Source organism: Daktulosphaira vitifoliae, unplaced genomic scaffold (genome assembly GCF_025091365.1).
Source record: "Daktulosphaira vitifoliae isolate Bord-2020 unplaced genomic scaffold, ASM2509136v1 Scaffold_3, whole genome shotgun sequence".
NCBI lineage: Eukaryota > Metazoa > Arthropoda > Insecta > Hemiptera > Phylloxeridae > Daktulosphaira > Daktulosphaira vitifoliae.
This window is the reverse complement of record NW_026099574.1, coordinates 20,437,908-20,457,961: the sequence shown is the minus strand read 5'-3', so window position 1 is coordinate 20,457,961 and position 20,054 is coordinate 20,437,908. Positions and strand designations below refer to the sequence as shown.

General features: G+C 26.7%; 1 protein-coding gene across 1 annotated transcript in view; it reads right to left on the bottom strand.

Moving 5' to 3' along the window:
- LOC126901942 (uncharacterized) overlaps nt 1-20,054 on the bottom strand; it is a 108,346-nt gene that overhangs the window by 44,313 nt on the left and 43,979 nt on the right. The window contains exon 3 of the mRNA XM_050678901.1: nt 16,642-16,704. Coding sequence (XP_050534858.1) covers nt 16,642-16,704 — 63 coding nt within the window. The remainder of the gene's footprint in view (nt 1-16,641; nt 16,705-20,054) is intronic.

Genomic DNA, 20,054 nt, shown 5'->3' with positions numbered 1-20,054 from the left:
ATAATACTTTTGTATAATGGAAAAAAATAAAATATATTTACTAATTTGCACATTAACTAGGTTATCGGAAACTATAGATCAAAAAATTCTTAATGAGTTATAAGTAGACATCATAACAATTGTATGAAAAATTTTAATTTTAAATTACGTGCGTCGTTGTTATTTTATCGTATTATTTGAAAGTTATTTGTCTCCTAATTTTCATACTAAGCGATTAAAATTAAGAAACAAACTTAGGTAACATTTATACCATATATAGAAAATTATAACGAAAAAATTAATTCATAACGACAATCAGTCAGCTAAAAGAAGTTCAAAAATAATAAATAATAAATACCAAAGAACAATAATAAAATGTGAAAAATTTGCTGGTTCACCTCATGTAAATTATAATAATGCCTCTGTCCTTATTATTTATGAACATTGTCGATAAACAAATTTTTATTTTTAATATTATTATGATGAAATTGTATTTGTTTTACCTTGCTTTATTAAATGAAAAAATTTAAATATTTTAAATAATTTCTGTAACTTTTTTGTTTTTTATTTTTCAGTTGCAGAGACAAATGATTTAGAAAATATGGTATTGAGACCATACAAACTGTGTTTAATTTCTTTCACAACCTGAAAACTTTCAAATTAAGGAGAATAAGATAAATATTTACAAGGACTTATTGATGTTGTTGCTGTGAAAAGACAACGTAAATCTACAAAAGATAATTTAAATGAAGTAGAGGATTTAAATTAGACTTTTCGTTCTACTATCACGTAATGTTTGGAAATCAGTAAGGAATAGTATGCTAACAAGCTTTTATCTCTATTTTTGCTATCTCTCTAGGAACATTCTAAGATTGAGATACTTGAAAGTAAATAAAATCTTTTCTGGAAAATATTAGTCACTAATTAAGAAAAGTAGTAAATTTGCTATACCACATATTGGCAGTATATCAGACAAGAGATTCTTGATTTTCGCTTTAGTCGATAATAATACATGCTATACGTGAAAGTCACTAAATTTTAAAATTAAACTACCTCATCACAAAAATTTTGCCAAATGTGCAAAAAGTCGCAAAAATACGCAAAAGAAAGACTAAGAAGTATTACAGATGTATTAGAATTTTTTTTCTCTACATCAATCGACTAGTAACATCACTGATATGCCTATTAAAAAAAACGATTCAAATAAGATACTTAAAAAAGTAATACCTTGAAATCTACACAAAAATTTAGTAAAACTGTTCAGCTGACGTTATTTTGTGTCTTTTGAACAAAAAAATATATATATATTTATAGAAATGCCAGACATCAAAGCTCGTCAAAACGATATGTTAATTAATGTTGCAGAACACAGAGTGCAACTAAAAGGGTGGTGTCCGCTATAATAGGCAGAAATTAGATAGACTGATGGATGTGAAGCCTACGCGAGTATTTGCTAGCCGCATGATATAACCCAATGAAATAATTTATATAAGGGTCATATAAACGCATAGAGGTGTAAAAGACAAAAAAATAAAAAGGATAGTTAAAAGGACTTTAAGCTCGTTATCGTTAATAACTGGCATAGCCTTAAATGTTTTTATAAAATGTGGGCGCTTTAAAAACCAACATGAGCTTATTGCTTAAAAGGCTATCTGGTCTAAGCATAATCGACTTTGGAGTTTAAGATTAACGTAATAATTATTACATCATGATGATAGCTAACAAAAGTTCAGTAAATAAAAATAAATGTGCAAAATAATATTTTTATTTTATTTGTAAAACCATTGGGGCAAATGAAAATATAATTTGTTTAAATAGTTAACACAATTAACACGTTCTTTTATATAAATTGAGTATTTAATTTGAAGATAGCCTAATACCAAAAAATTGCTCAATTTACCACTTCAGTTCACAGGCAAACAAAAACGCTTTGTTTAGTAAAAGTGAAATCTGTTAAGAGACTTCAAACTTAGTTAATGCTTCAAATACAAAATCGTTTTAAACGAAATATTGACATTTTGAAAGACTAAAGCATAGTTCAAACAATAGTGGTTACTTTCAGTTTTATAATACAATCATAATGGTCTTCTCTTAAGTGCAAATTTAATAATAAACAAACAACATTTTTAAATTAACTTGAAATAAAATATAATTATAAATAATTACTAAAATTTATTACCTAAAATATTATTGTACGCAATTTAAAATACTATTAATACTGTGTCGAAACACTAACCTTTTCACCGTTGAATGAGGCTTTCTCGGAAACGTTTGCCAAAGGTGCCTTTGTATTGATAGTGGTCTTTTTGACCGACTGAGTTTTGGTCGCCGTCAACCGACTGGCGTAAAAATACATAGCCATCGCCACCATGACCCATTAGCAGAGAAATGGAGTAGTACAAAGCTGTATAGTGTTTGAACCTCTTCGAGGGGTTTGTCCAAAACAGATACCACAACACAATTTGATTTTGTTAGCAGATAACGTACTCAACGGTTATAAACATGAAATACTATTATCATAATACAAAAGAATCATAAGGATTTTATATTCATTCGATAAATATTTCTCTTAAATTGACAAAAGAGAATTCACGCATTTACAAACAAATGAGCGGTTGGTGGGTCCATGAAAAAGATTTTAATTTAATACATTTTAAACATTCAACATATGTCACCTTAAATATTTATATAACTTTATAATACTTTTACCGCATAGAAGTTCACTCAAAATAAAATAGTTTTTTTTAAAATATTACTCTTATTCTACTGACTTAAATACAACGTGGTTCAAAAAACCAAAAAAAAAAAAAAGGTTAAAAACTCAGGATAACTAATTAAAGCAATTAAGTGACTTAATTATAATAGAAAAGGCTTTGATATTATTTTATATAGTTTATACAGAGAGATATTTTAATAATGTTGAAAAAGTTAAATTAACATTAACCACATATTAATTTACCATTATACAACAGGATTGATGCATCGATGTCGTTCGATCATTTTCAGATTATCTTCAACGCTAAGCTAATACCCAAGTGAATTAGTGCAATTAACGACTTCGCTTCGAGTTACGGTGGATTAATCATTGGAATTCCCAAACACCCACCACAGTGAATTGGCCTTTTCGAAAACTACTATATTATGATTACTATGCAAAAGCTCAACGAAAATTGCTTTGAATAATGATAATATAACACACTAATAAACTACTATAAAACAATGCCTTTGAGTAGTCAAAAATATTCAATAATTATATCATGTGATAAACTCGAGAGATTTTATAATTAAAGAATTTTAAATTATAATAGTTCAAACTAAAAATATATATGATTTATAATATATGATTATATTGTTGTACGCTATTTTTAAAGACAAAATTAATTACTAAATTTATTTAAGCAACATATTCTTAGCAGGATTATTGTGGAAATTTGTTTATTCATTACCCATAAAAAAGATATTTAGAGACTTACTGAAAATTTATAAGAGTTATTGGCTTTCAGTTTATAAATAATAAAATCAAACATTTTGTACATCAATACACAATACCAGTTACCCAAATGTTCCTTTAGGTTTTATTTTACTCTTTTGAACGAATGTTTTAATTGAAAACCTTTTCGGATATATACTCCAAACCAACTGTCCAACATAAATTATTCGTTTTTCACAGCGTTTTGTGGAACTCTACCCACCCTTTTCAAGTTTCTGCCTACCTCAGGCAATAACCAGAGCACAAACACAGGACATCGTATACTGTAATTTATAATTGTACAAATACACAAGAAGAATCAAGGAATCTTTCACAAATTAATGACTTTCAAAGTCAACATTGGTACACATAATCCTTATGTAAAAAATATTTTAAGCATTTAGTTTGAGTAGAATAATTTAGTATTTTTTATTTGGCCTATACAGGGATACAGAGTGTTTCGTTTAATATAACCTACTCAAATGTTTATAAAATAAATATAATTTCAAGTTTTTTGGGTTTTATTAGTTACATATGTATCTTCATTTATGCGTTAAAAAAATAAATATGTTCATCCCTTATTCCTAATAAGGATGACAATTTTATTTTCTTAAATGACAACATACATATTTAACTAGTTTATAAAAAAGAAAATGATCTAATTAAAACAATTATTGTTCAATAATAACTTTTGGATTAAAACTTAGTTAATCGTGTTTTCATATGTAGGCGGGAGGAAGATAGCGGTAAAAAAATGTTTAATGATAAAAAAATTCATACCCGCCTTCAACTCCAATCTATATTTTAAAATGCTAATAATAATTGAATCATCTGTGTGAATTTAAGTTTTGAGTTATGAGCTTATTTTTATTTAATTAGACCAATTTTTTAATTAGATTTTTTGAGTCATATAAAAAGATTAATACACTTATGTATTAACCTTAATAATATAATTACCATAAAAAATTAAACTAGAGAATAATTCTACAATTCTAATAAACCAGCAATCGAGAAAAATTAAATTCAATGTATTATTAAACAGTCTAAGTTTAAAGAAAATGTCCGTTTAAACACTTAACATATAATAATAATAATTAGAAAATACAAATATTAGTATATAAGTTTGTGTGGGTAAAATAAAGTTTTTTGATTCATTGCGCTTATTATTAAAACTCGGGAAAACAAAAGTTATTGAGAGAGTGAATAGGTCTAAAAGATGTGGTTCATTTTCACAATACAGAATTAAATTAAACGAATAAAGAAAAAAATATTATTTTTTACTTATTTAAAACATTTATTCAAAGTTAATGTATTGTTAATTATGAAATGAAAATCATTTTTATTCAAATTAAAACTTAAAAAATTAAGGTCTGTCCAACTTGGACACTAAAAATCAAATTATTATCAGTTCAAATTACTACATACATAATAACGTTACAAAAAAAGAACTGTTTATGTTGTACATTTTACACGTTATCCATTTTTTTATTTTTTCTTTGTACGTGTAATTTATATGTAAACTTTTAAATACAATCTCTCTGATTACTAAACACGATCTGAACGTGGAAGCGTTTGAGAATATCTCCAGCGCTACAGCGTTTACATGCGATCACGTACGTGACACTTAAATAAAACAACGGAGTACTTTTTTCTATTTTACATTTAACTCGGTTTTGTAAAGTCACAGCAGAAAATAAATTTTTAATTAACTCTTATTAAAGAAAATTTTAAAATAATACATACTTGCAGTTTATACCTAACATATAACCTTCATTTTAAAATTTTAAGTTTTCATCTATAATTGTGCTATGTTAAAAACAATAACTTCTAATAATGAATATTTTAAAAAAACCATTGAGAATTTTTTAAAAATAATATGATTTAATACAATGAAATTTTATTATAACAAAAGAAAATTGTTTTTTTTTAATTTCTCCTTGTTTTTTAGTTAATATCATCTCATAAGTTCAGAATACTTAATTCTTACATTTGTTATTAACTATTGTACCATAATTATCTTATAAAAAAAATGGAAAATCTATCAGAGAAAATTTATTGAAACTCTAACAATTTATAACTTATAAATGAAATAAAACATAAATTTCACAAAATTACTCGAAATTATAAGTAATAAAAATGTCTTGAACTAATAGAAAAATTAAAACCCACTCGATTAGAACCCTCACAAAACAAATTGCAAATTCGCAATTCTTACAGTTAAGATAATACGTTGCACCTAGTTTCGTATTTAAATACCTCTAGGAAAACGATAGAATTATTTATATCCACAGTAAATCTGTCCAATCTTTGGGAGGCCAAGCTCGGAAAAGTGACTAAAGTTTTATCAGTTATTTTTTTTTACTTATGGTGTACGAGTGTGAACATTTTTTTTTCTTAAACAGAATGAGAAAAAGTAAACGGTTTTCTTAAATTCGACCGATTTAGAAATATATGTTTAAAAGTGTGTCCGACATACTGCTTAAAAATCAAACAAGTCGGCAATGATTTTTAATTAACTACTAAGAAGTACCTCCGTTTATATTCCTTGATGTATGTCTACCGAAAACTGTCTTCATAATTTAGAATAATATATGATAAAACAAAATACTCAAATTACAGCATTCGCCACTTGTTAAAAATGTCTTAAAAGTAAAAAATCGCTACTTGGTTAAATTGTTTTTGTTGTTGTTTGATTTTACACATTCGTCAATATAGACCACATGGCGTTTGGTGTAGATGATGTATTGAACGAAGTTTGGCTAAGAGAAGGTACCACAGAACGTGCTTTGAGTTTCTTATCTATTCGTATCCTCAAGCGTAAGAATGTGATGACGGCCACCGAAATAATCTAAAACGTTCGAATGATCAGATCACGAAATACCAGGTGTAGATGTGGTGTGTGTATGTGTTAGCAACTGTAGGAACTCATGATTAATGAGCGTACGCTTCTTTACGAAGGAAATCTACCACCACGTGCGAATCTGACGGATTAAGAGATAACGCAGACGACTTTTCCATGTAAAATCCTCAACTTTAAGATTGAGAAACCTTATAAGAGAACCGTATGTGTATGTTACTCCAACTTTAGTTTTATACCTTTCTTATATATCCGTTAAATTAATCTTATCGGTAACCATTCGCATTTCTAACTTCGCTAAGTAAATCATCATTCACGAAATAATCCATTTCAGTGGTTAATACTTAACCATCGAGTACCTACAAAATACTGTCTGACATTAACAGAATAATATAAATTACTCTTACCGATCCCTATAATTGTGAGTTATAAGTTTTTTAAATAAAATTTATTTATTTTAAAGAATATTACACTATATCTACTTCATAGGTATTTTATCAACTAATTATGTTTAGATGTAAAAATATTATTTTCAACACAGTAGACTTTATATACTCGATGCAGGTAGATTATTTCGATTTGATTTTATTGTAATGAATGATAAAAATTATAATAATAAATAAAGTTCACCGGTTCTCTTGTTGTATGAGAGGGATTTATGTTTGATTGTGCTAGATAAAAATAAGCTCTAAAGTTTAGTGTAGTGGAAATACCCCCGAAAAAACGAATTATTTACATTTATAAACATAAATCATAGAGCAGTAGAGATAACTTCAAAACAAACACAAACGATTTGAAAAATATTAATATTAACTATTTCTCTACATTTTCAAAGATTAAATTCTGCCATATTCATCGTTCAATTTTTATTTAAAATAAACACTTGTAATACATTTCTATTACTTATATCATAACAAATAGAAACTAAAATCTAAATTCAGCTAAAACCAAAAGTGTAATTTTTTACATGAATGAAACAACTGTGTTGTGCATTATTTCACATTGGCAACTGTTTTAACTGTATCAATTAATATTCTATTTGTGGCTCAATAGTGACGCTAAGATTAATTTTAGATTTAAATTTTCTAGTTTAAAAAGAACATAATGACAAGCTTTCAATGATCAAAAGAAAAATTTTAAAAAAATACTGAAAATCGACCATATTATAAAAAATTAGTTTTAACAATTCTTTTGATGTTACAATTTATAAACCTAAAAAATATAAAATGTCAAGGAAAAAAATCTTATACCAAATATTTTTATTTTTATTTTCAATTTTAACATTTAATAGTATACCTAACAGTTTATAAGGAAGTTACTTTTAGATATTTTTAAAAAACTATTAATCATCATTCGTTTTTTATAATTGATATTAGATACAAGAGGATTTTATTAATGTGTCCGTCAAATTTAATTTTACTTTATTTACTTATTTCATCCCTCGTTTCGAATATTTAATTGTCAAGGAGATATTATTAAACCCCAAGAAATAAGTCAGCAATTGATATATATATATATATATATACTCAAATAATAAATATAGACAAATCCTTCCTATCCTACGAATGAAAATAAGCCGTCAGTTGAGAAGTGTGTTTAATAAATTCCTTTCAATGGAAGGTCTTGTAAAATAATAAAATATCCCTCACTATCAATAAGCTAGAGGTTTTAACAATTGTTTTACATACAATTAATTTGTTATTGTCATTCAAGTTTTTGTTGTAATTAAATATATTTTATTCATTATAGAATTTTATTAAAAGTAAAAAAATATTGTCTACATTCTATAACATTATTTAGTATAATAATTTAATATTTTTAATAACATTTAGAACAAATTTAATTGTATTAATTTCTCAACACAAACTACATTAATATAGTGATTAAATTATGGTTTCATATAATTTTAACATAACTTTATTAATATAATTGAAGTACAATTACAATTAATCAATATTGGAATTTTTAATTGTTTGAACGTGTTAACCTCTAATTTTCAACAAGTTTTTTTTTTTGAGATATTGAGTATTTAAGTATTATAACAGAGAGCTCTAACTATTATAAACTCTATTTATAATTTCAAATTTAAACAATTTTTGAGTTAGGGTGCCATAATTATTTCCTAGAGTAGCCTAAGTTTTTGATACAAAATTGACAGAAAAAAGTAATACAAAATGCATTTTCAAAAAAAACTACTAGATACAGTAGATAAACAAAAAAAAGGTGATTATCTGATGATAAAAAATATTATTTCTATTGGTGATTTTTGGATAAATATAAATTTAACAATCGAATTGGATTCGAAAAATAATAGCTTAAGTTATTATTTTTTTTATTTTAAATACAGTTTTTGATAATTTACTACTAAACTAATTGAAAAGAAAATGGTTAGATTCGGTTATTAACTACTTTCTTTGTTATTTTAACAGCTCAAAAAAATTCTTAATTTAAACAAGATAAAAAAGATAATTTTATTATTTTGAGAGGTCTTAAGGGTTATTTTATTGTAAAAATATCATATGTTGAAAAAATTATACTGAATCGTATAAATAAAAATAAAAAAAGGCTTAATTATCACAGAAAATTGGAATATTTTGCAATTTATAAATGCGTGTCATCCTTAAATAGTTTTTGCATTATTGATACTAACCTATCTTGATGAATAAAAAAACAATAATGAAATCGTCACCACATGATTCACTAAAGGTAACACGTGAAATGTAACGGGCCATCAATATCTAAGACGCACACGAACCGTTCGCAACGAGAACTCGAACCGAACTAACCGGACGGAGTGCACTTAACTACGACCCCGTTGCTTCTGTTTGGGTGCCGACGTTACTCTTGAAAAACATGAACCTTCATCATATTCGATTTTGCGTTTTATTAAAACCGAATATTATTGAAAAAAGCAGTATGGTATCTTGATCAACTAGACAGATTTAAAAATGTCAAAAAATCAAAACTAAACAACGAAACCTTTAAATTAAATGGTCACCAATACAAGTCATCACATTTAAGTCGACATTTTTTTCTACGTTATCTTCAAAAAAAGTTTGTCACGAAAAAATCAACTAGTCACCCTTTACATGGAAAATCGTTTTTTTCTACAATAAAAATACTATTAAATAGTTGAACTCGTAATTGTCACTGTACATTAGTGAAATATTACGATAGATTTATTCGAGTAGTATAAGGTGCGAATAACACAAAGGGGATAATATCATGTAATATTACTTTCAACCGACCGCAAATCGACGAAGGATATATATCATAAATGGTTTCTTATCTGACACGAAACAAGTGCAGCAGTTGCTCGCAATAATGGGCCACTATAATATCGCCAAAAACTTTACACGAATGAATGAACGAGTTATGACACGACGTGGCGACAAAAAGTCAAATAACTCGTTTTCACAGAACACCTTGCAATATTTATAAAATCATTATTTACTATTACTATTAGTTCCTTTTAAGAAAACCCGTATAACGTTATTTTTTACCATAAAAATACACTTAAGAGGGTTAGAAACTTTACCGTGCACTCGCGTTCATCCTATTCCAAAAAATAAACAAAATTCGTCCCCTAGACAAACGCTTACGAGTCAAAAGGAAGCTTATGTACATAATATACTATTTTGTGGTCGATGATGTTTTTAAGTAAACGTTTGCCCAGCAAAATAACACACTGGATATGTACGTTGCAGCTTCTAACGTTTATAAAGCTCAAAATAATGAAACACATGCATTATTAATGAACGAGTGTCTATTCATTTTGCATAAGTTGCTCCTTAAGCAGCTCTAATTCTTTCCAAGGGTCAAATGCAAATCATATTTTTTTCGATAATTTGAAAGATTTTATGAAACCATAGTTACTTAACGTTCCTAATACAAAGTAAAAATAATTTACATAAATCGTCAGTCATACCGTCACTCAATCTCGTTCAAATAAACTGATTGAAGAAAATGATAATAATGTAAAAGTAATGGAAGTAAACTTATTTTTGTTCAATATTTTTATTAGTCACGAAGAAAAATTTAATATTCTAGTAAGTCAATCTAATTTCAAAGTCAGAGCCATAAGATAAATAAGAATATTTTATTAAATTATTTCTATTTTTAAGAGGTTTATTTCTACTTAAGTGATCTAGAATATTCTGTAAAATTACTGAATAAATTATAATTCTATCGATTTTTAATATAATAAAGGTATTTTTCTAATAAAACTTTTCAGGTAATACTATTTTTCTGATAATAATTTGCATAGTATAATATGTATGACCTATTTGTGTAATATAACATTTTTAATCACAAACATTATAAGGAATATTGAGGAAAAATGGTCTGAACACTTAGGTACCAAAACATTAATTGATTAAATGAGTACTTGCATATTTTAATATGATTATTATTTATATTAATGTAAATTGAAAGCTTTTAGTCTTGACGGAAAAGTATTTATTTTAAAAATAAAGTAGAAAGTTTTAAATAACATTGGAGTATCCATATGTCGTTATTTTTACACTGTATTTTTGACTCTACATATCCATTCCAAACTCAAAAAAGATTTCCCAACAGAATACTGAGAAAAGTAATATTCAAACAAATAGTCTTACACTACATCCAAAGCAACAATTTACCATACAAAATATTTCTTCTTTAAAAAGTATTTGACAGTTGAGAGAGGCACGTCTCATGATGAATACGTTTTTGCATTAAACTCGTAATAATAAAGTATAAAATCACTATATTTGTATAGGATTTGGATCAAGTCATACTTAAACTTAACTAAAAAAAAAAATTATGGCTCCAATCTTTTACCAGTTAATATCGGGATACTTAATAAACATGCACTTAAAACCTAGTTATTAAATAATATCTAAGTTGAGTTTCGAAAAAAAAAACCTTAGTCGTAGACAGTTTATTTAAATATCTTCTAACTTTAGAGTACCCAAAAACAAACATAGCTGCCTATGACAGGGTCGACGATTAAGCATAAGTACTTATCGACCACCAAGCAAACCTTCAGTATCACAATATGAAAATGCGCGGTTAAAATTCAATGCAAAAACCTCTCTTTAGTCTGAAACTAATATAAAAAAAAAAACAATCAAGTTATAACTATATAGTAAATATAACAAAAATGCAAATGATTTCTTACTTCGAGCCAAATATAAACATAAACACAAAAAGTTTCAAAACAGAACTTTTTTTAATAATTTTTGTTATTTATTAATATTGAAAAACCATCTGTGCCATAGACATTATGCATAGGTATAGCTAATGTGTCGCTATGTAAAATTCAGAAATACCATAACACTTTTTATTTTAGAATGATAACTCGTCGTTTTAAATGAAGTAAATACAAAATATTGTTAAAAATGTCATTAAAATAATCAAGCTATTAATAAGCCAAAACTTAATACGTCTTTAATAACTTTGAACTACATAAAATAAAAACGAACTTAGTCAATATTTAGTCATACAGTAAATAATTTTAAAGAAGAGTGAGGAAAAAAAATCTTCTTGGATTTGAAAATATACAGTAATGTTTGCGAACTTTTTATGGAAATGTTTTCAAATATATTTGTCAAACAATGAAAAATTTTTAGAGAATAATTTAAATGAACATATATATATTTATTTTAAATCGCCCTTATACCCTTTTTGCAAAAACGATATATTATTGTTGAAAAAAATAAATCTAATAATTATCCAATATAATACCTAAAGAGGTGGTCATCGGGTTGGTTTTATGATGAATATTTTCTTAGAGTTTAATAGATAAATTGTCTTTAAAAGACAATTTAAATTAAGAATGAATGATTCTTCTTAGTAAAATTAAATATATATTACAATTAAATGTGTATTGCAGTACTTAAGCGTGCATTTGGAAATTGAACTCTATTTCGTATTAAAATGTAGAATTTTTTTGGTGTTTCAGACTCTTCCTGAATTATTTACTCAAAATTATAAATTATATATTTTTAAATTAAATAATGGTCTTTAAGACTAGATAATTTTAAAAACGATTAGAAATAATCAACGACTATGTACAAAAAACTAGTACCGTTAAATAATAACATTAAAATGTTAATGTTATTACTCTTTAATAATATATGTTACTGACATGCTCAATAAACATAATCATTATTAAAAAATAAAAAACAAAATATTAAATTTAATTAAAATGGACCACTCCTTGAAATTGGACATGGAAATCAACAAAATTACATTATTAGTATTCGACAATTAATACTTGTTATTTAGACACAGGCGATGTTAGAAAAGTAGACCATAAAGTAGAAATGACTTTTTTCGAAAAGGAAAAAAGTCTTAATTTTTTATTATTTCTCTTTTCGCTTGTTAATAAATAATTGTCGTAAATTTTTTATTTCACTACCCTCCATAACGTCAACATGACGTCTCTTTTCTTTTTTGATTTTGGTACTGATATCACCCTAAAACAAAGACTTTTTTTACATAGGTGCTATTTTACTAGAATTGCAAGTAAATACAAAAGAATAAAAGTCACATCGTCACGTACTACAAGTCATTCGATCATGACGATACGATCATACCATTAATTCAAAGCAGAACTACTTTCTAAATTAAAAATTCAATAGGTTATAACGGTGGTGATAGTATTAGCAAAGTAGTGTTTTTTATATTTTTGTTGATATATAAGTGGTGTTCGTCACAGAGAATACCCAATACGATAACATAGTTATTTGTCGACAGGAGTTTAAACGGAAACTATAATCGAATATTATCAAGATGATTTACCGAAAATATATAGACACAACAACAAGACGAGATGTTGGACGATTCGAGGACAAAATATGTAGGGCGTGTAAATTGATGAAAATTAGTTGGTTGATCGTTTCGGGGCTTTTAGAAAATTAGTCTCGTTCAATAAAGAGACTCTTAAATCGAAAGGACGCTTAAGTAATGATGTCGGATGACAGAAATATTGTTGTAACAATAATGAAACTTCATTGTGAACTGAAAACATGAAGTTGATTACTTAAGTTTTCGACACAAGTTTCAAAAACAATATTTATACTGCACGCATAATGTCATTGACCAAATAAGTGATTTTTTCAAGAAAAACAGGGATTCTTCAGAAAATTACCTTGAATTTCATACATATTCTTTTGTTTTTCATCAACAAACTTTTAAATGTCACGAACTGAAATTCGTAGAGTCGCAATAATCATTAATAGATTGGAATGTGCTCTTTTCGGTATGTATCCAAAATGATCATGGTTCTTTTTTCGAATAAAAGAGTGATTTATCATCAAAAATGTGTTTAAGTCACTTACATGCAGAAGAAAAATATACACGACAGACGATGATACACTTAAAGTAAATTGGCACATATTCCGTTTTATAAAATAGAAAAAGTGTCGATCTCTACAGATTATAGGTATAGAAGTAGCCAAAATAATTTCACCTATACGTTATCATTACTATACTCATTTTACAATTTGTTTTACTGCAAGTTAATAATTATTTAAGATTTTCAAGAATCTGTATAAATCAGAGAAAGATTATGCATTTTGTTATTAGATGCTTTCAGCGTTGTCAAATGCGCTATCATACAAAGGATCAATAAGTAAGGAAACAGATCAATTTTAACAATCAATAAGAACACTGAAAAATCTTTTTCCTAACTTACTAAAAATTCTATACAACGACAGTCTAGAATTAAAGAATTGTAACAACCAATTTCATACTTTTCAGGAGTGTAAAATTAAATTTTCATTTGTCATTTAAGCTAATAAAAAAATATGTCTTCCAACATAATTTATGGTACATTATTTTCACGTTAAAAAAGTGTTATTTATTGGTTGAAATAGACTAATAATCGAAGTTTCCTAATTTTGGATGATACGTTCCTTTAATTCTAGACTCTCGATAGTATATTACATAATATACATTTAAAGGCATGTTATGTAATTAATCTTTATACAATTATGTTAATACAATTTTATACAACTACTATAGAATCTTATTACTGACAACATTATCATGTATTTAATAACACTCAAGTATTCTAGGGTATTTAAAAAAAAATACTATTTTAATATCTAAAAATTGCATGTAAAAAGATGAGCAAACTTAAAGTACGGTAACCTAATTTATCACTCTAACACTAATGAAGAACGAAAAATATACAAGTATAACTCTATTATATGTATCTACAAGAATTAGCATAAAAAAAAAAAGGTTTTTCTTTGAAAATTAAGAACAAACGAGAGTTAAGGGATCAAAATATATGATGCTACGATCTCACACCGGTGCAATAAAGTAAATTGAGTCCACTAAAGTCTAATCAAGATATTATTATCAACTTACTTAAATTACTCTCAGAAAATGTATGCAAATTTTCGTCTGATTGTGTTTTTTATACTCCCACTGAACTTTCTACACAATCATTACATCCTGATTAATTTATGTACTGTCAGGAATAACTAAAATATATAACAACAATAAGTCGTGTTTATCGTTTAAAGATTTTAATAAAATCTTATCACTTTATCAATTTATAAACAGAAATACGAAGAACAATTTTATTGAGAAAAACAAACACTTGAATCATATCAAATACACGATTACAAAAGCCAACGAAAGATGTTTCATAACTAAAAATGATGTCTTCTGATAAAATAAGTACTACTACGTTATTTTTTTTTTAAATCATTTCCAGGAACTTTTTTGGATAAAAGTTTTATGAAAATTCTGAATACATATTTACAATAAATACACAACTACTGCTCATTCAACACAAGAAAATGATCCTCAAATGTAACATGCCGAGATAATGTATGTTTTATATACATTCAATTTTATATACATACAATAAGCTTTTATCGAAATATTGTGCATTTTGTATGCGTATAAGTATGACGCGTATTGTTTTCAGATAAATTAATCCATAAAAAGTTTAAAAAAAAGACTTAAAAACCTATCTTATTTGACTTTAACAAACCTTCAACTTTTATTTTAGCGAAAATTCCATAATGAGACATACCCTCGTCAAAGACCTGCAGCATAAAAGTACGGGTCAGTGAACAACCACTTCTTAAACTTTTTTCCTCCTTTAAGATTATCGAACATACATTTATATGGATTAACGTTATTATTAATGATTAACATTACTCATACTTTATAGTTAAGAAAAAGCAACATTTTTATTTATTAATTAAGTTTTTATTTTTACAAATATTACACCTCGACTATTATAAATACCAAATGTTAATAATTTATATTTAGTGGATCGTTAAATTTATTAAAATAATAATATTTGCATCTGGATTAAAGATATAATATGATTAATAACTACACTAAATTGAGACTTTCAAATTATATCGGATAAGAGATTATGAATTTTATGAAGAACTAAAATACTGACTAATAAAATTCTATTTTTAGATAGTAAAGAACGATTTAATAGATAATGAGAAAAGTTGCCTAAATGTTCTTTGTTGTAAAAAATACAATAAGGAGAAGAATTAAGAAATAACAAAAAGCAAAAGCTGGCAAAAGATTGTGACCAAATCTAAGACGATAAAATTTCTATTGAGATTTAAGTTGTAGAACTAGGTACCAAGGGGTGTACAATGGGACAAATTTTTCTGTACCACTTGGTGTAGTTTAAAGGTAAGGCAGTCCATTCACATTGCCAAGTACTTAAAAGAGTTTTATGGAAAGAACAGAGAAAGCCTTTAAAGGAACATAGTCAATTGGTGGTAGTAACGAATTGAAAAGAGGAAGTGGCAAAGAGGGAAATGATACCATTGGTAAGATAAAACTAAACATTAAAATCGTTATTCAGTTTTCTTCTGAACCGAAATAATACTCATACACCAATTGTAAAATAGGAAAATAATGACTGAACGTTTTACAAAGCAATTTTTAGCCGTAGTCCCTGGAGGTTAATAAAATGCCCAGGTCTACGTTTTCCTGAGGCGTTTATCCTTAAAACTCGATAATTTATAATATTTTGTTTTTATGGCCCAATTATCTCCACAAATAGCGACGGCACATTACTACCGTGCTCCAGCGGAAGTTCATTTTATGAGTTCCAAATTATAAAAAAATCCACTACAAAACGACATACTTTTTTTAAAACCGATTTCTCCGGCACGCATATAGAAATAGACTATATATAACTTCTATTCTTTATAAACGGCATATTGTCGACACAACACCATAGTGTATAATGATTATTTACTATAAGTACCAAGTTATTTTTAATAAAAACAGATTACTCAAAAGGAAATGATTATATACGATTTTTAATTGATTTAATTTACTATGGAACACTTACCCTTCGTATATTTCCTTCTTTTAACATTAAATCAGGTGACGGAGAACCTCCATATGACGATTGCTGAAAAAAATAAGAGTACATTACTATAATATTTACTTTTTAATAATTTGAAAATACAAAAAAGCTATTGTGGAACAACAAAATGTATTTTTATATTTTTATTTATAAGATGAAAACAAAATGAAATTTATGTTGACAGTATCACAATACATTCATTACAAGAAATCTTTGTATCAATGTGAACTAAAGTATCACAAATGGGAAAATATTTTCCTATAAATACCAAGTTATAGCTACTACACTGAGCACATACAACCATTCTAACCGTCTGTTTTTCTTTTTGTTCGTTTATCAACTAATAATGTGATTTGATCGAGTTCCACGTTGTTCAGTACAAATCAAGTTAGTGTCAAATCTGTTCATGAACTATGAAACTACTTTAGTGTATCAGTCTCGATTATCTTTTTCTGGGAATACATGAAATGGACATGTATAAAAGTGGAAATCGGAACATAATTTCATCGGTAACATTATTCGACGTTGTTTCGCCAAAGAATAAATAAAACTTTAAATATTTTAAGGTGTCAAAAGGTTGTAGGCTTTTTACTTATAAGTAAACCATGAAATAACATAAACTACAATAGGATTTTTTTGATGTACATAAAATGATATGAAAAATAGAATATATTTCACTAAATTTATTATTGATTCATTGAAAAACTTCAACTATAATTCAAAATTCAGTACAAGTACACTGGTATAAATAAAATTCAATAAATCATTAATTCAAAATTGAGCTTGTGTTCTTCTTTAAGCACTATTGGATTTCACAAATAATTAGTGTACTAAATTTAAATTAAGTTTTGTTATTGTGAAGTTTTTTTTAGAAAAAATAACACTACATTAACCTTCTAACTAAACTGGAAAGTAATACTTTTACAACCATTCATGTGGTATACAAAGTTACATGTTACTCCGTAAAACATGTTTTCTAGTGTGTTATATAATATATTTTTTACTTTTCAACTCCCGTTAATCGAACTAAGTTTCTATACTATTTAAGTCTTTGTGCAGAACGTTTTTTGTAATAAAACAAAAAAAGTTTAAAGATTTCCCAAAGAAATATAATTTTGGCGAATATAAATTTTTATCTGTAAATATCAGAATCCATTGTAACTATCATTTAACTATTAGTACATGACCATTTCTAACATTTAAAAAAAATTTTTTTTGTATGGTTATAAGTAGAGGTCGGAATTATATTATTTAACATATTTTTTTTGAGCGTATGTAGACATGCGGGGGTTCGAAATCTTTACAAATCGGGAAAAAAAAATATCAATAGCAAAAGTTTTTTTTGCATATTTGAGAATATTTTAAGTTAAAAGAATATTTTGCTTAAAAAAGAATATTTGAGAATATTTCGATTAATTTTATGGAATTTGGATTTTTTTTGTTGCTTTGACCAAAATTATACATAATATTATACTAAATAAATTTAGTCTGTTATTTTTTAGAAAACTATGTGTAGACTTATGATTAAAATGCTTTACAAGTCATGTAAAGTAGAAATGAATTAGAAAAACATTATAAAAATAACTCTAAATATTCGTTTATCATTATAAATGATAATCATTATTATCGTGTTCCTAGAAGAGGTAGGTACAAAGATTATTGTACAACATAAATGATGTAAGTGTGTGGTTGAATTAGTTGACATTCAATCTGTCTATCGTTCTTTGTCGCTCGTCGTGTATACGTAGTATTATCATACCGAGTGTAGTTTCATTTCTTTTAGTTGTTTGTTTTTAATTACTTATTTTCCAAAATGCCGAAAACCCCACCAAGCAAATTAAAAAATTTAATTGCTCAGTGGATACTACCACTAAATAAAGATAATGTAAACTTTAAAATTGATGGGACGACTCTTTTTTGTCAACTGTGTGACAAACACATACCATGCATTAAAAAGTCTCAAATAATCCAACATGTGAACACATCATCACACCAAGAAGCTTTAAAGCGTAAGTCTAATAATCCAAAACAATTGTTTTTATCAGAATCTACATCTAAAAAAAATGTAAATGAATTCTATGAAGACCTATGTTTGAGTTTAATTGCTGCTAATATACCGTGGTATAAGCTACAAAATCCACAATTTCGAGCTTTTTTAGAAAAATATACTGGCAAACATATACCTGATGAAAGTTTATTACGAAAAAATTATCTTTCCCTTTGTTATGATAAAACTTTAACTAAAATAAAAAATGATATTGGTGAAAATAACATTTGGATCGCGGTTGATGAGACAACAGATATAAACGGTCGTTATGTGGCCAATTTATTGGTTGGAATATTAAAGTCAAATCACCCAACTCGTTCTTTTCTCTTGACATGTAAAGTTTTGGAAAAAACTAACCATTCAACAGTGGCTCGATTTGTGAATGATGGATTAAAATTACTGTGGCCCTCAGGTGGAAATGATGAAAAAGTTTTGTTGATGCTCTCGGATGCTGCACCATATATGGTAAAAACTGGTCAGTCATTAAAAATATTTTACCCTAATTTAATCCACGTAACATGTGTAGCTCACATGTTTAATAGGATCGCAGAGAAGGTAAGAGAAATGTATCCAGACGTTAATAAATTAATTAACAACATAAAAAAAGTATTTTTAAAAGCTCCGTATAATGTTCAAGTGTATAAAGAAATATTACCTGACATTCCATTACCCTTAGAACCAGTTTTGACAAGATGGGGAACTTGGTTGGAAGCTGCTATATTTAATTGTGATAACTTCCAAAGTTTAAAAAAAGTTATAGAAGAATTGATAAAGCAGAAGTCTCCTAGTCAGTCTATACTTAAATGTAAAACAGTTCTTGACTTAAAATCTGTAGAAAATGACCTTATATTTATTAAGACCCATTTTCTTATGCTTATAACATGCATAAAAAATCTAGAAAAATCAAATGTGTCTCTTGTTGATTCGATAAATCTCATTGAAAATACAATTGTTAAACTTCAACAAATACCTGGAGAAAATGGAGAAAAAATTAAAATTAAAATGGATCAACTTCAACAAAAAAATCAGGGACTCTCAATTTTAAAAAACATATCAAAAGTCTTGGAGGGAAATAATGATGTACAACTTGTAGGTAATTTTCCACCTACTGTGGTTACTGATTTTCAGTATGCTCCTGTGACTTCAGTAGACGTTGAACGTTCGTTCAGTACGTACAAAAATATTTTGTCAGATCGCCGTACAAAAATGACACCAGAAAATATGGAAATGAACATAGTTGTTAATTGTTTCCAAAGAGGAGAATTCTCTTAATTAAAATTATGTCATTATTATAATTTTATCAAGCTGATAACATTTTAAGTCAGATTTTTTTAAGTTAAATTATATA